The 17,015-nt window shown below is 41.3% G+C and overlaps 2 protein-coding genes across 8 annotated transcripts in view; one reads left to right on the top strand and one right to left on the bottom strand.

The window, feature by feature from the left end:
• NBR1 (NBR1 autophagy cargo receptor) overlaps window positions 1-8,424 on the bottom strand; it is a 28,107-nt gene extending 19,683 nt beyond the window's left edge. For 2 of the 3 annotated variants that reach the window (XM_039224291.1, XM_039224289.1), the window contains exons 1-4: window positions 7,606-7,691; window positions 3,939-4,049; window positions 1,572-1,634; window positions 874-892 (exon numbers count right to left, since the gene is read on the bottom strand). In XM_039224291.1, coding sequence (XP_039080222.1) covers window positions 874-892; window positions 1,572-1,634; window positions 3,939-4,040 — 184 coding nt within the window. In that variant the 5' untranslated portion in view covers window positions 4,041-4,049; window positions 7,606-7,691. Of the gene's footprint in view, window positions 1-873; window positions 893-1,571; window positions 1,635-3,938; window positions 4,050-7,605; window positions 7,692-7,961 lie in introns of those variants that run through there. The other variant, XM_039224290.1, reaches the window with a different exon arrangement.
• Window positions 8,425-8,685: 261 nt separating this feature from the next.
• The window catches only part of BRCA1 (BRCA1 DNA repair associated), a 62,657-nt gene continuing 54,327 nt past the window's right edge, over window positions 8,686-17,015 (top strand). For all 5 annotated transcript variants that reach the window (XM_039224283.1, XM_039224284.1, XM_039224285.1 and 2 more), the window contains exons 1-2: window positions 8,686-8,853; window positions 10,492-10,577. In XM_039224283.1, the coding sequence (XP_039080214.1) occupies window positions 10,498-10,577 (80 nt within the window). In that variant the 5' untranslated portion in view covers window positions 8,686-8,853; window positions 10,492-10,497. The remainder of the gene's footprint in view (window positions 8,854-10,491; window positions 10,578-17,015) is intronic.

Consider the following 17,015-nt stretch of genomic DNA (forward strand, 5'->3'; position numbering starts at 1 on the left):
ATAACAGATCATCCCGTGATAATAACGAAAAAATTTCAAGTACTGTGAGATTACCAAAATGTGACACAAAGTAAACAAAAGCTGATGGAAAAAGTGACTCAGGGTTACCACAAATCTTCAGTTTGTTAAAAAATGCAGTGTCTTCAAAGCATAATAAAGTGAAGTGCAATAAAATTATATGCCTGTTCTATCATTACAGCTGGTTAAAATCAGCTTTTGGGGCTAGCCTGGGGACCTAGCCTTTAAACGCAACATTGGTCCTATGGGAAAATGCACTCCAAACTCTGAACAACCAAACCATCTTAGAAATACACTCAGGAATACCACTTGTTTATAAGTTGACATTAACATATATACCAAATCAGGGATAAAGGCAGCATCAGGAAAACAGAGTTATATGTGTTTAACTGGGAATCATATTTTCAAAATATTAACATCTTAAATATAAGAGAAACTTCCATTAAAGTTGTCCTTAGGGTCCAATCAAAGGCACTAATGTATATATTAAAAACTCTTATAAAATAAAAATCTGCTATGTAACTAATGGCCATGGATAAGTGAGTGTGATGTCAATTTACTGTATGTTAAATTTACTGCAGCAAGATCTGAGTGTAAATGGAAACGCATACACCCATCAACAGATTAGGGCTTGAAAATTTCTTTCTTGAGAGACAGAAAGAGAGTGCACATGCACGCATGGGTTGGGGAGAAGGGTAGGGAAAGAGAGAATCCCAATCAGAGGTTTGATCCCACAACTCTGAGATCACGACCTGAGCCGAAATCAAGAGTTGGTTCCTCAGCCGACTGAGCCACCCAGGCATCCCCTGATTAAGGGTTTTAAATAAAGTTGAGCTGGTTCTCTCAGGAACTCACCTTGACTATTGATGGATACCTGTAAAAGGACAAAAGCAACAGCGAATTATAAACCTCTGGTCATTGGAACATTTCTGTTACTAGGACCAGCCTCACAGATAAGACGAAGAATCTCAGGTTAGGGATTCAGCTTTTCTAGTATCATGAACTAACTGTGAATAATAATTAAGGACTTATTGCTTAACTCCTGTAACCTTCTTTATTTCAGGTACATTAAGAGGCAGCATAATATAGAGGTTAAGAGACAGGCTCTGGAGTCACAGTGTATGCGATAAACCCCTTCTCTCCTATTTCTAAACTTTTGTGCCTCTGGGCAAGTTACTTAACCTCTCTGGGCTTCAGATAATAGTGTAATACCTAATATGTAGTACTGTTGTTAGACTGACACATTGCAATCAGTAAAGAAAGGTTTGTCATTTTTGTTATTATAAGCTAAATGGCAGGCTGTGGTATATTTGGACTATATCACTACATAGTTTTAAAAGTTATCGCTCAAATTTCTTTCTTCGATGTTTAGTCCTTATTTCTCAACTCCATCTCAGATTCCACAGTGGGCTAAGAACATGCAATTATCAAGTACATTTAAACCACTACACAAATGAGAAAAGTGTTAGTCTGAACTTTTTAATCCCCCATCATTCTTGAGAAATAAGATCCCTATCTGGACACCTGGCCATGGGTACATTAATATACTTTACCTCTTCATTTTCCTCATCCAGGTATTTTATCTGAATAGTGTTCAGATCAAATGAAACTTTTACCTGCAAATGAAATGTACATACATGATATCAAAAAAGCAGATCGTAACAGAAACCCAGAAGTCATAAAAGAAAGGGTGGGCATAGTTTCACTACATAAAAATTAAACATTTAGGGGCTCTTGGGTTGCTCAGCCAGTTAGGCATCTGACTCTTGAGTTTAGCTCAGGTTGTAATCTCACAGTTTGTTGGTTCAAGCCCCGCATTGGACTCCATGCTGACAGGTGCGGAGCCTGCTTGAGATTCTCTCTCTCCCTCTCTCCCGACTGGCACACGCACGTGCGCTTATGGTCTCTCCCAAGATAAATAAATAAACTTAAAAAAATTAGACATTTAAATGGCATAAAAGAAGAAAACCATGTCAAAAGACAAAAAATAGGGAAAATATTTGCAACTCATAACGAAGGGTTATTACCAGCAATACACAAAGATCATCTGCAAAACTGCTCATCATTAAGACTAACACACAATCCAGGTAAAAGTGGTGTAAGTGTATAGAGATTTCACTCAGGAGAGATCAAATGTGCCTATCAAATATATGAAAAGATGTTCAACCTTAATGGTAGTCACAATTATGCAAATTAAAGCAATGAGATGTCATCTCAATAGATGGTGAAAAAATTTTAAAGCCTAACATCCAACGTTGTCAAAATTCAGGGCACTTCATACATTTCTGCATTTGCTACAACTGTTCTGCAAAGCACCTGGCAGTATCTATTAAAATTTAAAATCACATGCCTTGTGACCCATTAATCTCTCTTTGGAAAACTTTACCTTACAGAACAGTGCATAAGTTTTATAGACAAAGAGATCTCTCCTGTAGTTTATTTTATAATGGTAAAAAGAAAAACAACAATAACAAAAAAAACCCTTCTGACCTTAAGGGTACTGAGTAAGTGAAATAACAACAATGAACTCACAGATACAGACAGGACACTGGTGGTTGCATGGGGTGGGAGGTGGGTGAAATGGGTGAAGGTGGTTAAAAGGTATGAACTTCTGAAGACTTTCCACCATTTCTTTTCCTTTTTAGTTATCATACCACATAACCAAATAAAAGCAGGTTTTTACCAAAGGGTTTCGTTGGATAAACATGGTTATATAGGAAGTAAAACATTCACTACTGCAAACCAAACAAAAGCCAGAAGAGTACAAAGGGCAAACCAAGAGGAGGGAAGGTACTGACAACAACAAAAAAACAGATGAGCAACCAACTTGACAATAAACTATTTGTAAAAAAAAAAAAAAAAAAAATTTAAAAAAAATTTAAAAAAATTTAAAAATAAAACAAAAAATATATTAAAAAACAGATGAGCTGTTAAGCAACTTTTTTTTTTTTTTTAATATTTATTTTCGAGAGAGAGAGCACAGGAGGGGAGGGGCAGAGAGAGACAGAGACACATAATCTGAAACAGGCTCTAGGCTTTGAGCTGTCAGCACAGAGCCTGACATGGGGCTCAAACCCATGAACCATAAGATCATGACCTGAGCCAAAGTTGGACGCTCATCCAACTGAACCACCCAGGCGCCCCATGCTCAACTTTTTTTTTTTTTTAAGATTTAAACAAATTTTTGGGGCGCCTGAGTGGCTTAGTCGGTTAAGCGTCCGACTTTCGCTTAGGTCATGATCTCGCGGTTCGTGGGTTCAAGCCCCGCGTTGGGCTCTGTGCTGACTGCCAGCTCAGAGCCTGGAGCCTGTTTCAGTCTGTGACTCCCTCTCACTCTGACCCTCCCCTGCTCATGCTGTCTCTCTCTCTCTCTCCTAGAAATAAATAAAAAACATTTAAAAAAAAAAAAGAAATGCCTTATCTTTCTAAAAAAAAAAAAAGATTTAAACAAATTTTTAAGCAATCTCAACACCCCACTAGGCACTTGAACACACAACCTCAAGATCAAGAGTCATGTTCTGTCGACTGAGCAAGTCATGTTCTCTGACCTAGCAAGAAAAACAATTAGCTCTTGCAAAACAGGTTATATCCTTAGTGGTTCACAAACCACAGTAACATATCTGCTCTCAGGCAGGAGAACATTTCCCTGGAGCCTGTGTAGGGTGGGGTCCACACCAATTCATTCCTCAGACTGTTTCCAAAATTAACAGGCTTTCCAAGTCCTAGCTGCAAATTAAAGAATTTGTTTATTTATTCTCTTGGTGTGGGGGGGGGAGAATATTGCCTATATGAATATTGAACCCCTCTCAAAAGTAATTCTCCAAAATGCCTAGAAAAGGTAAATATGATAGCTATGAAACGACATTGCTAAAAACAGCTACCTTTGGAAAAATTAGGCTTAAAGGACGGCTAACACTCACCATAGCTTCGACATCAGCCCAAGTTGTATTTTCTGGGTCGGAAACCAGAAAGCTTTGAGTTTCATTTTTGAAAGTCACATTTAGAGTAACCTGTGGTTCCATGCTGTGGGGCTAGAGTTGAGAGGATGGGTGAGAGAGAAAACACATTAAAAAGGGTTCTATAAACTGCATAAACATTCATTCAACGAATACGTGTGAAGGCCTAATATGGGTTAGGGTAGGACAACATGACAGCAAAGGAGAACACAGTATCTCTGCTCTTCTGCTACTTACAACCTGGTGGGTAACTTAAAACAAATTTCACTGTTAAATGTTTGCTGAAACAGTATACATTTTGGCCACATCCACAGAAATCCTCAAACAGTTGTAAAATTCTTTTGGATTTATGGAACTTCTTATGATTAGTTAATTCAATAGATACCACTGAATATCCACTAGTAGCAAGATACCAACAAAGATGAAGAACATCCATTGGTCTCTACCCTCAGGGAATTTACATTCTCATAGCTTTAAAGCTACATTCAATATTTTTCCTTGAAAAGCAGCCTTTTCCTAAATTGAGCAACCCAGGCTCTTTATTAAGATCAGTTTTGGGGCACCTGGGTAGCTCAGTTGGTTAAGCATCCGACTTTGGCTCAGGTCATGATCTCACGATTCATGGGTTCGAGCCCCATGTCGGGGTCTGTGCTGACAGCTAGCTCAGAGCCTGGAGCCTGTTTCAGATTCTGTGTCTCCCTCTCTCTCTCTGACCCTCCCCTGCTCAGGCTGTCTCTCTCTCAAAAATAAATAAAACATTAAAAAAAAAATTTAAGATCAGTTTTAACAATTTAGAAGCCAATATACTAGCCAAGAAACTACACAAGGGTAGCAGTCAACACTTTCATCCAAGTTCATGTGTGGGGTTTTTTTTTTTTTTGATAGTTTTACTTTCTTTTCTTTTATGGAGAATTTCATACATAAAAGTGGAGAATCATGGACATATAACTATAATAAACAACTCAAGGCTACCCTCGTTTTGTCTATTCTTCTGTATTGCTCCAAAATCCCCCAATATAGATTGACCACAGTCAACTAATGTTTTGACCACACTATTGTAACCTAATTAAAAAAAAACCTATTATGGGAAAATTTAAACATATACAAAAGAAGAAAGATTAATATACAATGAACTCCCAAGGACCCATCAGGAATTTTCCATAATTATCAACAACCCACAACTAATCTTGTTACACCAATACCCTTTCCCTATTGGATTATTTTGACAAACAGCCATTACTTCATCCATAACATAATTATGTAACCCTTAAGAAAATAAGAAATTTGCCTAAGAAGTTAACAATTCTATAATCTGATGTTTGTTCTGGTCGGTTGTTTTTAAATAAGAATTTTATTTACTGATGAGTTGTTAGATTTTAAGTTTATTTATTTATTTTGGAGAGAAAGAGAGCCTGCTCAGAGGCACATGTGGGGGAGGGGCAGAGAGAGAGGAAGAGAGAATCCCAAGCAGGGTTTGGCACCATCAGCACATAGACCGGTGTGGGGCTCGAACCCATGAAACATGAGATCATGCCCTGAGCCAAAATCAAGAGTCGGATGCTCAACCGACTGAGCCACCCAGGCACATCTAGATTGTTTTGTTCTTATGACTCTGTGAAAAAATACTTTATTAAAATCTAAACCTAAGTTGCAATAGAAAAGGTCATCTTTTAAACATATTCATCAGCAAATATTTTAAGAAATCTCTTGAAAGAATCAGATTCTGCTCTAGGCAAATGGAGAAAGGAAATGAACAACTATGTCTCAAGAGTTTGCAGTGTAATGGGGGAGGTAGCTAAAGGGCTGAGAAGAGCTGGGCTCTAGACACAGCTCTGACACATTACTAGCTATGTACATAACAGCAAGTCATTTGAACTGAGCAGATTGGTTGCTTAATCTGTAAAACAGGTCAAACAAAAATGTGTGTGCAAGTTTTCTGAAAACATTAATCAAACACAAAAATTATAGTAACAAATCAGTCTTTAGAAGCCAAAACAGTCCCGTTTGTCCACGATATAATGTACTCTCCTGTGAAACAATACAATTGAGAGTGTCATTAAAAAGGACTTTGGGAGTGCCGGGGTGGCTCAGTTGGTTAAGAATCTGACACTTGACTTTTGATTTTGGCTCAGATCATGATCTCACGGTTCACAGGGTCAAGCTCTGCGTCTGGCTCCGTGCTGACAGAGCGGAGCCTGCTTGGGATTCTCCCTCTCCCTCCTCTCTCTCTGCCCCTCCTCTGCTTGCATGCTCTCTTTCACTCTCTCTCTTAAAAACAAAACATTAAAAGGACTTTGAACTTTCTGAGGATCAGAGATTTTTTAAAATTCAAAACCAATCATCCTCCAATTTTTTTTTCATTCTTTGTCCCTACCTACAGTCAAGGTCACAACCAAAACAACAGCAGTTTCTAGCACAAATCTACTGACATCTAATATTCATTCATATGGAATGAAATTCTTGGGGTCCTTAACATTTGGACAGAACTCCTCCCCAGGACAACTTTCTAGATTCTTGAGGGGGAAAAAAAATCTGGGAAATGAAGTAACTGATTCAGTCAGCCAAAAAGTGGGTATTCTGAATCACTTTCTTATTTTTCAACTTCCCAGAAACACTTCCACTCTTTTGAGAGTCCAGGAGGAAACTAATCTAACGCCCCTTGTCTCAAATTACACAATTAAAATTAGTTTAGATATCTTGGAGCTCATCCAGCTGGTAGCCTGATGAGAGAAAACAGGAAGTGGGGGATTCTAGTTTAGCTGGAACATATCCAGGTCTTCTTAAAGAACTGCCTATTTCTGTTTGGCTTTTATGTGAAAATTCTTTCAGCAAGAGCATTAATCTTGACTTTGTGGAAATACCAAAGCTATGGTTAGCACCATCTGATCTTGTAGGTTTAAAAAGCCAGTAAAGTCTGACGGCTGGGTCCTAGGCCTTCAGCTTTCAAAACTGACCTTATAAGTTCATGCCACTGGCTCACCTTTGCTTGGCACAAGTCAGGGTTTCCTCTACGTCAATTTTTTCAGAATACCAAAAATCCCTTTAGTGAAGCGGACCTGGGAACCTGAGCTTTGATTACCATCTCCACCAAAGGCCTGACAAGCTATCCGGGGGTTAAAACATGGGACATACTACTGGGTGCTTGACAAAAAGGAAAAACGGTGCCTTTCCAAAACCAAAGGCCTCTGACCAAGGAGACATCTTTACACGGTTCTCAACAAGCGGGGGTGGGGGGGGAGGGGAGGCTGTGTGGGCACTGTCATTTTTTTTCCTTGCAGACTTTATCCTCGTCCCCCAGTTATCGTTTCCCTAGCCCTCCATGTCCCCAAGACCGTGTCACCATCCCGAAGAATCTCGCTTTCTTTGCCTAGGCCCTCTTTCTGCTAGAGTCTCGGCCTTCTATCAGCAGATACCAAGCGTTCTGAGCCATGGACCCTCCATCTCTGTGGCAGTAGCCGCCGCCCTCAGCCCCTTGGCCCGAACGGCTCTCTCAACCAGTTAAAAAACTGGCTGCCCCCAGACATAGAAAAAGTCGCCCCTCTCTTTTTGCAGGACCCCTTCCTTAAACTTCCCCTAGCTCTCTCAGTGGCGATATGCTCCCACCCCTCTGTAACCGCAGCTACTTCCTTACCAGCTCCCCGCCCCCGGGGGGCGCCTGCCCGAGGCCAGTGCAAAAACCTTTCGCTGCCAGCTCCGCTGCTATCCCTGCGGGGTAAATCTAACATGGCGGATAGAAATAGGGCCTAGCCCCCAGTTTCTGAGTTTCCGACAAGATGATTGGCTCTTACCAGCTGTCTCTCAAAACGACCACCTCCCTTGATTGGCCGAGCATGCGTGGCAGGGGCGGGGCAACCGCAGCCAGAACAGCACAACAACAACAAACACTGGGGCAGAGGGGCGGAACTACAAGTGCGCAGTCGTGGGCCGGGGCCCATTACCCCTTCCCAGGTATATTCGGCGCCCACTGCGTTCCCTTAGGTCACTGACCTCGGTAGACTCCTTGCCCGAGACTTGCGGGACTGGATGGGAATTGTAGTCTTCCTGGGACTTGCAGGTTCTTTAGCCTATTCTCCGCTCTCAAGATGTGAAAAATTAATACTCCAATCCATATCTGTTTACGTGCGTAAGCGCACGGAGCTCTTCAACCTGTCAAGCGGATTGCCGTGACAATCTTGCCCGCTTCCGGTGTCGGAAGCGCCTCTCCATAAGACTACAGTTTCCAAGAAACACTGTGGCGAAGGCCTTTCGATCCGCAATGCATGCTGGAAATTGTAGTTTTCCCCACACAATCCTTTTATTTACCTAAACTGGAGCTTTCCATGGCGGCGGAAATTCGGGAACGGAGCCTCTTTTTGCTACTGTTTCAGGCAGTATCTTGCGCTCCTATTCGGGCCTCAGTAGTGATCCCGACCCTAGTCCCGCATTCTCTGTGACGTAATTAGCTGCAACTGAAAGTGTAGAGGTGAAGGGGCAGGGGCCTCATAGAAAACTGGGGGAGAATTCTCTCTTCCGTCCCTTTCTAATTACGTAAGGCGGGGAGACTGGATGGCCAATCAGGGGTCCGGAAAGACTCTCGGCTCTTTTGGCTCCGCCCTTCCGTAACGTGTTTAGATCCTGTATTCTGAGCGGTTCTCGCTCCGCGGCTGCGGACTGTTTCCGTGGCAACAGAAAAGCGCGGGAATTACAGAAAAATTGAAAAGTGCGACTGTGCGGCAAGAGGTCCCTGAGGTTTTTCTGGACTGAGGGCGGTCCGGGAGGTTTTTATGTAAGTGGGGCCCTGGGCCCGGGAAGCCCCGACGCTTTGCTCTGGGTAAAGGTGAGAGAACTCGCCGGAAGGGACAGGGCCCGAGGGGTGCTCCGAGGGACCGGCAGGGAACAGGTAGGGAGAGAGTGGGGGAGAACAAGATGGGTGTTACCTGGCAGGGGCGGGCGGAGGGAGGGTGGAACCAGAGAAGCCTAAGACGTTAAGTCTGGGGAAATTGTGGGGAGGGGGACACCTTGTGGGTCCCGGGGTGGGGGTGGGGGAGGCACTGAAGACAAGGGAGGGAGCGGGGTGTCCGAGGGTGACAGGAACTGGCATGTGTCCTGAAGGGAATATCATAGTGTAAAAAGACGGGCTGGGATGTGTGAGAAGGGGATCCTGAGGAAGGAAAGGGAGCGGGAATGTGTCGGAGAATAGGAAGGGGGTGGGTGTTTTTTTTTTAAACTTTTTATACTTTATTTTATATTTGAGAGAGAGAGAGAACACAAGCAGGGGAGGGGCAGAGAGAGGGAGACACAGAATCTGAAGCAGGCTCCAGGCTCTGAGCTGTCAGCACAGAGCTCAACGCGGGGCTTGAACTCACAAGCAGTGAGATCATGACCTGAGCTGAAGTCAGACGCTTAACCGACTGGGCTACCCAGGCGCCCCAGAAGGGGGTGGATTTTGAGCGAGGGAGAGCCCTGAAGAAAGAACTGGCTTCATACGCGTTTCCGAGAAGGGACAAGAAGAAAGTAGAGGGGTGTCAGCAGTCACGGATGTTTCTGGTATGGAAGTGCCTAAAGGGATCCCGAGATGAATGCACACCAGTGGGAAACCCTGGGGAAGAGCAGGGGTGGGGAGCGTGGGTTGGTGTTGGTTTGTTTTTGTTGAGTTTGGTTTTAAGTAAGATAAAGAAAAGAGCCAGGTGATTGGAGAAATATGAGGCTACTCAGTCACTCCCTTGTGGCTTTTTCTTGGAGAGAGGAAAACACCAAAAGGAAGTGGTTGGAGGCTATATGTGGGGAAAAAATAGAGAACGTAAATGGTCTTTAATTACAAAAAACAACTTAAAATTTTTTAAATGTTTATTTATTTTTAGAGAGAGACAGTGTGAGCAGGGCAGGGACAGAAAGACAGAGACACAGAATCTGAAGCAGGCTCCAGTCTCTGAACTGTCAGCACAGAGCCCAGCTTGGGGCTCGAACTCACGAACCACGAGATCATGACCTGAGCCAAAGTCTGATGCTCAACCAACTGAGCCACCTAGGCGCCCCAACGATTTTTTTGAATTAAAAAACAATAAAGTTTTGTCATTAATTCTATGGTTGGTATAATCTTAAAGCACTCCAGTCGTTAAGTTTCTCTTATTTAAAAATGACATTTAGGGGCGCCTGGGTGGCTTAGTCGGTTAAGCGTCTGACTTTTGCTTAGGTCATGATCTCGCTGTTCATGGGTTCCAGCCCCACGTCGGGCTCTGTGCTGACTGCCAGCTCAGAGCTTGGAGCCTATTTCGGAGTCTGTATCTCCCTCTCTCTCTGACCCCTCCCCGCCCCCCGCTCACGCTGTCTCTCTCTCTCTCCTAGAAATACATTTAAAAAAATAAAATAAAATAAATAAAAAAATAAAAATGACATTTAATGAAACTAGGCTGTTTTTCTTACAAATCTTTTAAAGTGACTTGTGTATGTGTGTGTACATGTGTATATATATATGTGTGTATATATATATATATATATACATATATTTAAGTTTATCCCTTAACATTCATTGGAACAGGGAGAAATGGATTTATCTGCAGATCGTGTTGAAGAAGTACAAAATGTCCTTAATGCTATGCAGAAAATCTTGGAGTGTCCCATCTGGTAAGTCAATAGAAGGGTTTATTAATTTGAGATTCTTCCTTACTTGATTATATCCTATGCAAGTAGGTAGAATTGACCTTACATATTAAGGGGAAATGTTTATAATATCTATTAAAATTAGACTATAAAAGTTGTTGCTTTTCTTAACTCAAGAGCTTTGGGAATATAGGAAATTACTCTATTTTCTTCCTTCTGCTTCTCCCCTTCCCTTTTTACTTCCTTAACACATTCACCTCCCTATCTTTTCTAGACCACAGACTGTGGTCTGATGGTTCTACTATGGGGTAGGGATCTGGTTTGGAGTAAGTGCCCTTTTCATCCAGGCTCTAAAAACAGCTTGATCACTTGCAATGGGCATAGTTAATATATAAAATCACAAATGATTGGTGGTTGTGAATGGGTAGGTCTTCAGTTGAAACTAGCCCTGTATATTTAAGTAAGAATACTGGGGCTCCTGGCTGGCTCTTGATTTCCACTTTTTTTTATATATATATTTATTTTTGAGAGAGAGAGTGAGCATGAGCAGGGGAGGGACGGGGGGGGGGGACAGAGGATCCCAAGCGAGTTCTTTGCTGACAGCAGCGAGCCTCATAAGGGTCTTGAACTCATAAACCATGAGATCATGACCTGAGCCGAAGTCTGATGCTCAAGTCTGAGCCATCCAGACACCCCACTTGGTCTCCACTCTTGATCTCAGGGTTGAGTTCAAGCCCCACATTCGGTATAGAGATTACTTAAAAATAAAAATAAAATCTTTAAAGAAAAAAAAGAATACTGCAAATCATAAAAGCCTTTGGTAAGACTCTGGCTTTTGAGTGAGCCTGTTCTTCATCTATAAAATAAAGAGGGACTAGAATATTCAAGGTTTTGGGGCACCTGGGTGGCTCATGGTTAAGCCTCTGACTCTTGATTTCTGCTCAGGTCATGATCTTGTGGTTTGTGGGATTGTACCCACATTAGGCTCTGGCTGATAGCATGGAGTCTGCTTGGGATTCTTTCTCTCCCCCTCTCTCTGCACCTCCTGTGCTCATGCCTGCACATTCTCTCAACATAAATAAACATTAAAAAATATATATATTCAAGGGTTTTTTAAGTTGAGGCATAATTTACATACAGTGAAATGTAGAGATCTTAAGTGTGCAAGTCAATAAGTTTTAACAAGTGTATATATCTGTGTAACATTTCCATCACCCTAGAAAATTCAGGAGCTCTTAACTTGCTGACCCTTCACGAAGTTTGGAGGCCTAGGGCTAGAACTGTATTTTAATGTAATTAGTTTCTTTTATAATTTTATATTTTTTATTTTATGCGTTTAAAAGCATTACTCTGAGAAGGGCATTCATTTGCTTCACTGGCTGCCAGAGGTTATGAGCCCCACAGTCACTAGGTGACATATATGGTAGTCACGAAATCTGCAAAATAATGAAAAACCATACCTCAGAATGTCTTGGTGAAAAGCCAGAAAGGAGATTTAGAATCTTTATTCTTCTTCTCTTTACTCTGGTTGTTCTGGCCTCTTAACTCTTCTTCAGACTAGAACATACTCTCCTGCTTCGGAGCTTTTATGTTTGCTTTTCCCTTTGCCTGGAATGTCCTACCCTTGATAATTGCATGGCTTACAAATCTTGACTGAAATACCACCTTTTCAAAGAGACATTTCCAGACCACCCTATTTAAGATGTTAACACTCTGGGCACCTGTTTGGATCAGTCGTTAAACATCTGACTTCCGCTCAGGTCATGATCTCTCGGTTGGTGAGTTTGAGTCCCACATCAGGTGAGCTTGAGCCCCGCATATGTGAGCATGAGCCTTGCAGGAGCTCAAACCCTGCTTCCAGTGAGCCCCACTTCTCTCTCTCTCTCTCTCTCTCTCTCTGTCCCTCTGAGCTCCACTTTTCTCTTTGTCTCTCTCTGCCCCTTGCTCACTTGTGCCCCCCCCAAAAATAAAAATAAAATGATAACACCCTTACCCCTAACACACTCTGTATTTCCCTTTCCTGTTTTTTTTTTCTCCAGAGCTCTTATTACTACCTAACTTTCCTTATAATTTGTTTATCCTTTTTCTCTACCCTTACAGAATTTAAACTCCACGAAAGCAGGAGTTTTTATTTGTTTACTTCTGTATACTTAGTATATATCTGGGACATAGTAGCCACTCAGTAAACATTTGTTGAAGGTATAAAATAATAAGCTAAATTGGTCCTTTGTTAGTTTAATGGGTTTTAATATGGTGATGGTTAGTGGTGGGTAACATTAAAAAAATAAGTTGGAAAGCTGCACCTATTGCCCCTTACCTTCAATAAAGGAGAGTAAATTTAAGTACATTTTCCTTTGTGCTTCTTAAAGTTTTTTTTTCATATTTGGAGTCAAGAAATTAAGAATAAAGAACATGCAAGTTGTGTTTCCAGAGAGATACAAGATTTATTAGTAACCCCCCTCTCCCTTGCCCCTCAACATTTCAACTAAATAAAAACAAGAGCTAACTGAGATTTATAGCCTACTTTATGAATCATCAAAGCCAGAGAAACAGGAAATGACAACTGGAAAAAAATGGCTTTTGAAAAAGCATAACACTTATTCATAATAATTACAAAGAGTGATCAAAAAGTCCTCAATAGTGTGGCATCTGGGTCCATTTATTTTACACTTCCATGGGACTCTGTTATAAAAATGTAATGTTCTTTCTCATTCTGGCAAATTAAACCATCAATTAAAAAACTCAAATACATACAAAGTAAAGACACAAAAATGAAAGTTAATGCTAAATTTTCATTCTAAGGGACCTGTATGTTAGCCATTGTGTGTTTTCCAGCTCCTTGTTATTATTTTTTAAGATCTATTTTCTATTAGTAATGGACTTAAGTTCTTAAACTAAAACTTTTCATTCTGGTTGTTGTTAAACTTTAAACTAGTTCACGTGGGAAGTTCTAGGATGGGAATCATACCTACTCCACTTTTTGTTTTAAAGTTTTTATAATTTATTTTGAGAGAAAGAGCACACACACACATGCGTGTGAGTGGGAAAGGGGCAGAGAGAGAGAGAGAGAAAGGGAAAGAGAGAGTACCAAGCAGCCTCGGAGCTGAGAGTGCAGAGCCTTACAGAAGGCTCGAACTCGTGAACCTTGAGGTCATGACCTGAGCTGAAATCAAGAGTCAACGCCTAACTGACAGCCATCCAAGGCGCCCCTGTTGTTTGTTTAACAGTTAGAACAATAGAATTTGCAAGTATGTCTTAATAAATGATTCTTGATTGGGCCGGAAAGTGTTACTGATGGTAGCTAGAGGGTAGGCTTCCAACTTGTTTGAGGTCTTTAGAGCTAAAATACTTTCTGCCTGTCTCTAAGTTATCATTGACATTTACTTCTGATAATTAGTAGTTCTTTCTAACTTTTTACACACAACCATATAGCATTTTTGACTTTCTGAAGAGTTTGCTAAAATGTGTATCCTGGTGGGTGGTGGTGATTTTTCAAACCTAACCTGGCTTCTTTTTCCAATTATTTACCCATGTCAGAAGCCCAAATGCAAATATGCAGGAGGTCTAAATTCCCTGAGTCGAAAAGGATTTAAAATATTTGAAGGGCACCTGGATGGCTCAGTCACTTAGGGAGTCTGACTCTGGATTTCGGCTCAGGTCATGATCTCACTGTTGGTGAAATTGTGCCCCACACTGATAGTTCAGAAGGTTCTAAATTGGGATTCTCTCTTCTCTCTCTTTCTCTTTGTCCCTCCTCTGCACACTCTCTCTCAAAATCAATAAACTTAAAAAAATAATATTTGAATCATCTTTAAAAAAATATTTTTTAATGTTTATTTTTTGAGTGAGAGAGAGACAGTTGGGGAGTTGGGGAGGGGCAGAGAGAGAAGGAGACAGAATCTGAAGCAGGCTCCAGTTGTCAGCACAGAGCTGTCAGCACAGAGCCCAGTGAGGGGCTCAAACCCACGAACTGTGAGATTATGACCTGAGCTGAAGTCAGATGCTTAACTGACCGAGCCATCCAGGCGCCCCCTTGAATCATCTTTATAGTGCACATTTACTTTCATCAGGATCTAAAAGAGGACTAACTTTTTTCTTTCTATTCCCATTCCCTTTTCAAGGTTTTTTTTCCAACAGTCATTACCTTTTTACATATTGGAGTTTTCATCCATTTTAAGTTTGTGTTTACAGTATGTTTGTATAGCTTGACTTATAATTACCATGCTGAAACATAATTATTTCAGAATTGAGGCAGTGGTGAGAATGAAAGCCATCTGGTATCATAGCTAAATCCAATTTTGCCTTTACTGAGAATTTCTTTGATATGTAGCTTATCTGAGGAATAGTGATTTAGTAGCAAATCAGAGTTCTCTTTGTTGGGTGGTTTTTCTTTTTAAAATCACATTAAATCCAGATAATAATTCTCACATTGGTACAAGTCATTTCAGGTTGTGAACATTTTCCCGAGTAGCATTTAATTTTATTCTGACAATAACCTGAAGAGACTGGTAGAGTGGATGACAGAAGGAACCTGATGTTCAGATCAAGGACTTGGCCTGAGGTCACTCTGCTAACAAAAAAGGGAACTGATAGTAGAAACCAGGCCTTCTGACTTACTCTGATATTCTTCTCTCTGTTACCCTGTGCTGCGTCAGAAGCCCCATGATCACAAGAGTTGTGTTACCAAACCTTTCACAACGAGCATTTTGTCCCTCAGCTTTTCTTGTGATCCTTTTCTAAATAGTGAAACATTTAATGGCAAGACCCACATTCCTGTTGTACACAGGTTCCCTGTTTTTTGATGTCCTGGATGAACTGTACCAAAGATCCGTTGCTAAAGCTCTCATTCAGAATAAAAGATAAAAACTTAAAATCACCTATAGGTTCCTACCTGCTCAGGCTCCCAGCTGCCTCTCTGAGCTCTTCTACTTGTGCCCCCCACCCCCCCCATCCTATTCGCTGTCCTTCAAAATCTCTGCTCCCTCTGCTGGAATGTTCTTCCCCCAATTGTTGCACAGCTTGTTTCCTCACATTATGCAACTGTCTGCCAATGTCCCCTTCTCAGTGAGGTGACATCGATCACCCTGTATCCCCCCTACCCCCCAGCATTCCCTATTCCTGTTACCGGGCTTTATTTTTATTTCTAGCCCTTATTCTCCTAGTTCTTGTTTAATTCTCAGTTAACTGTCTGCCCCAGCTAGAATGAAAGCTCTATGAGGACAGGCTTTGTTTCGTCCGCTGCTGTATATCCCATCCCCAGAAACAGTACTTGCCTACCGTAGGTGCCCAATGACTGCTTGGTCTATTAATAAATGAAGGAGCCTCAAGAAGATCTTAAGTTTTTGGGGGCGCCTGGGTGGCTCAGTCGATTAAGTGTCAGACTTCGGCTCAGGTCAGATCTCATGGTTTGTGGGTTCGAGCCCCGCATCGGGCTCTGTGCTGACAGCCAGCTCAGAGCCTGGAGCCTGTTTCAGATTCTGTGTCTCCCTCTCTCTCTGACCCTCCCCTACTCACGCTGTCTCTCTCTCAGAAATAAATAAAACATTAAAAAAAATTTAAAAAAAAGATCTTAAGATTTTGTAGAAAATAAAAAAATTTTGTTAATAGACCCACAGGGATGGGAATTTGGGTGACCAATTTTCTCAAAATTTTAATAGTTTTCTAAGTTTTATTTTCCAAATTTAGTTCAGTGAGTATTTATTACATTCTTTTTTCAAAGTGATCACAAGCCAAGCATTGTTACCTTTCTGAAGTGATGTAAGAAATGTCCTAGCACACAGTGCCACCTGTAAAGTGTTCTTGCCAAAAAACTGAACCTGAATTTGATAGAGCCTGTAGGTCTAGTTTATAGGAAACAGAGGCAAGAGGAACATGCTAAACCATATCATAGGGTTACAATCAGTAAAATCCTGAATGTGGGAAATGATGTAGATCAAATGATGTACTTTAAAAAGTTTTTTTCTTTTTATTTATTTATTTTGATAGAGTGAGCAGAGGAAGGGTAGAGAAAGAGAAGGAGAGAGAGAATTCCAAGCAAGCTCCACACTGTCAATGTGAAGCCCTACACGGGGCTCAAATGCTTGAATCATGAGGTGAAGACCTGAGCTGACACCAAGAGTCAGACACTCAACCAGCTGAGCCACCCCAACACCCTCAGATGACATACTTCTTAAATGACAAGGGGGGAAAAGGAGGGAAAATCTATAGATTAAAAGACATTTGAGGGGTGCCTGGGTAGTTCAGTCAGTTAAGCATCCAACTTTGGCTCAGATCATGATCTCCCAGTTTCTGAGTTTGAACCCTGAGTCGGGCTCTGTGCTGACAACTTAGAGCCTGGAGCCTGCTTTGGAATCTGTGTGTGTCTCTCTCTCTGCCCCTCCCCTGGTTATGATCTCTTTCTCTCTTTCTCTCTGTTTCTCAATATAAAAAACATTTTTTTTTTTTTTTTTTTTTTTTTTTTTA

Source organism: Hyaena hyaena, unplaced genomic scaffold (genome assembly GCF_003009895.1).
Source record: "Hyaena hyaena isolate Hyena2069 unplaced genomic scaffold, ASM300989v1 scaffold_1590, whole genome shotgun sequence".
NCBI classification, from domain to species: Eukaryota; Metazoa; Chordata; class Mammalia; order Carnivora; family Hyaenidae; genus Hyaena; species Hyaena hyaena.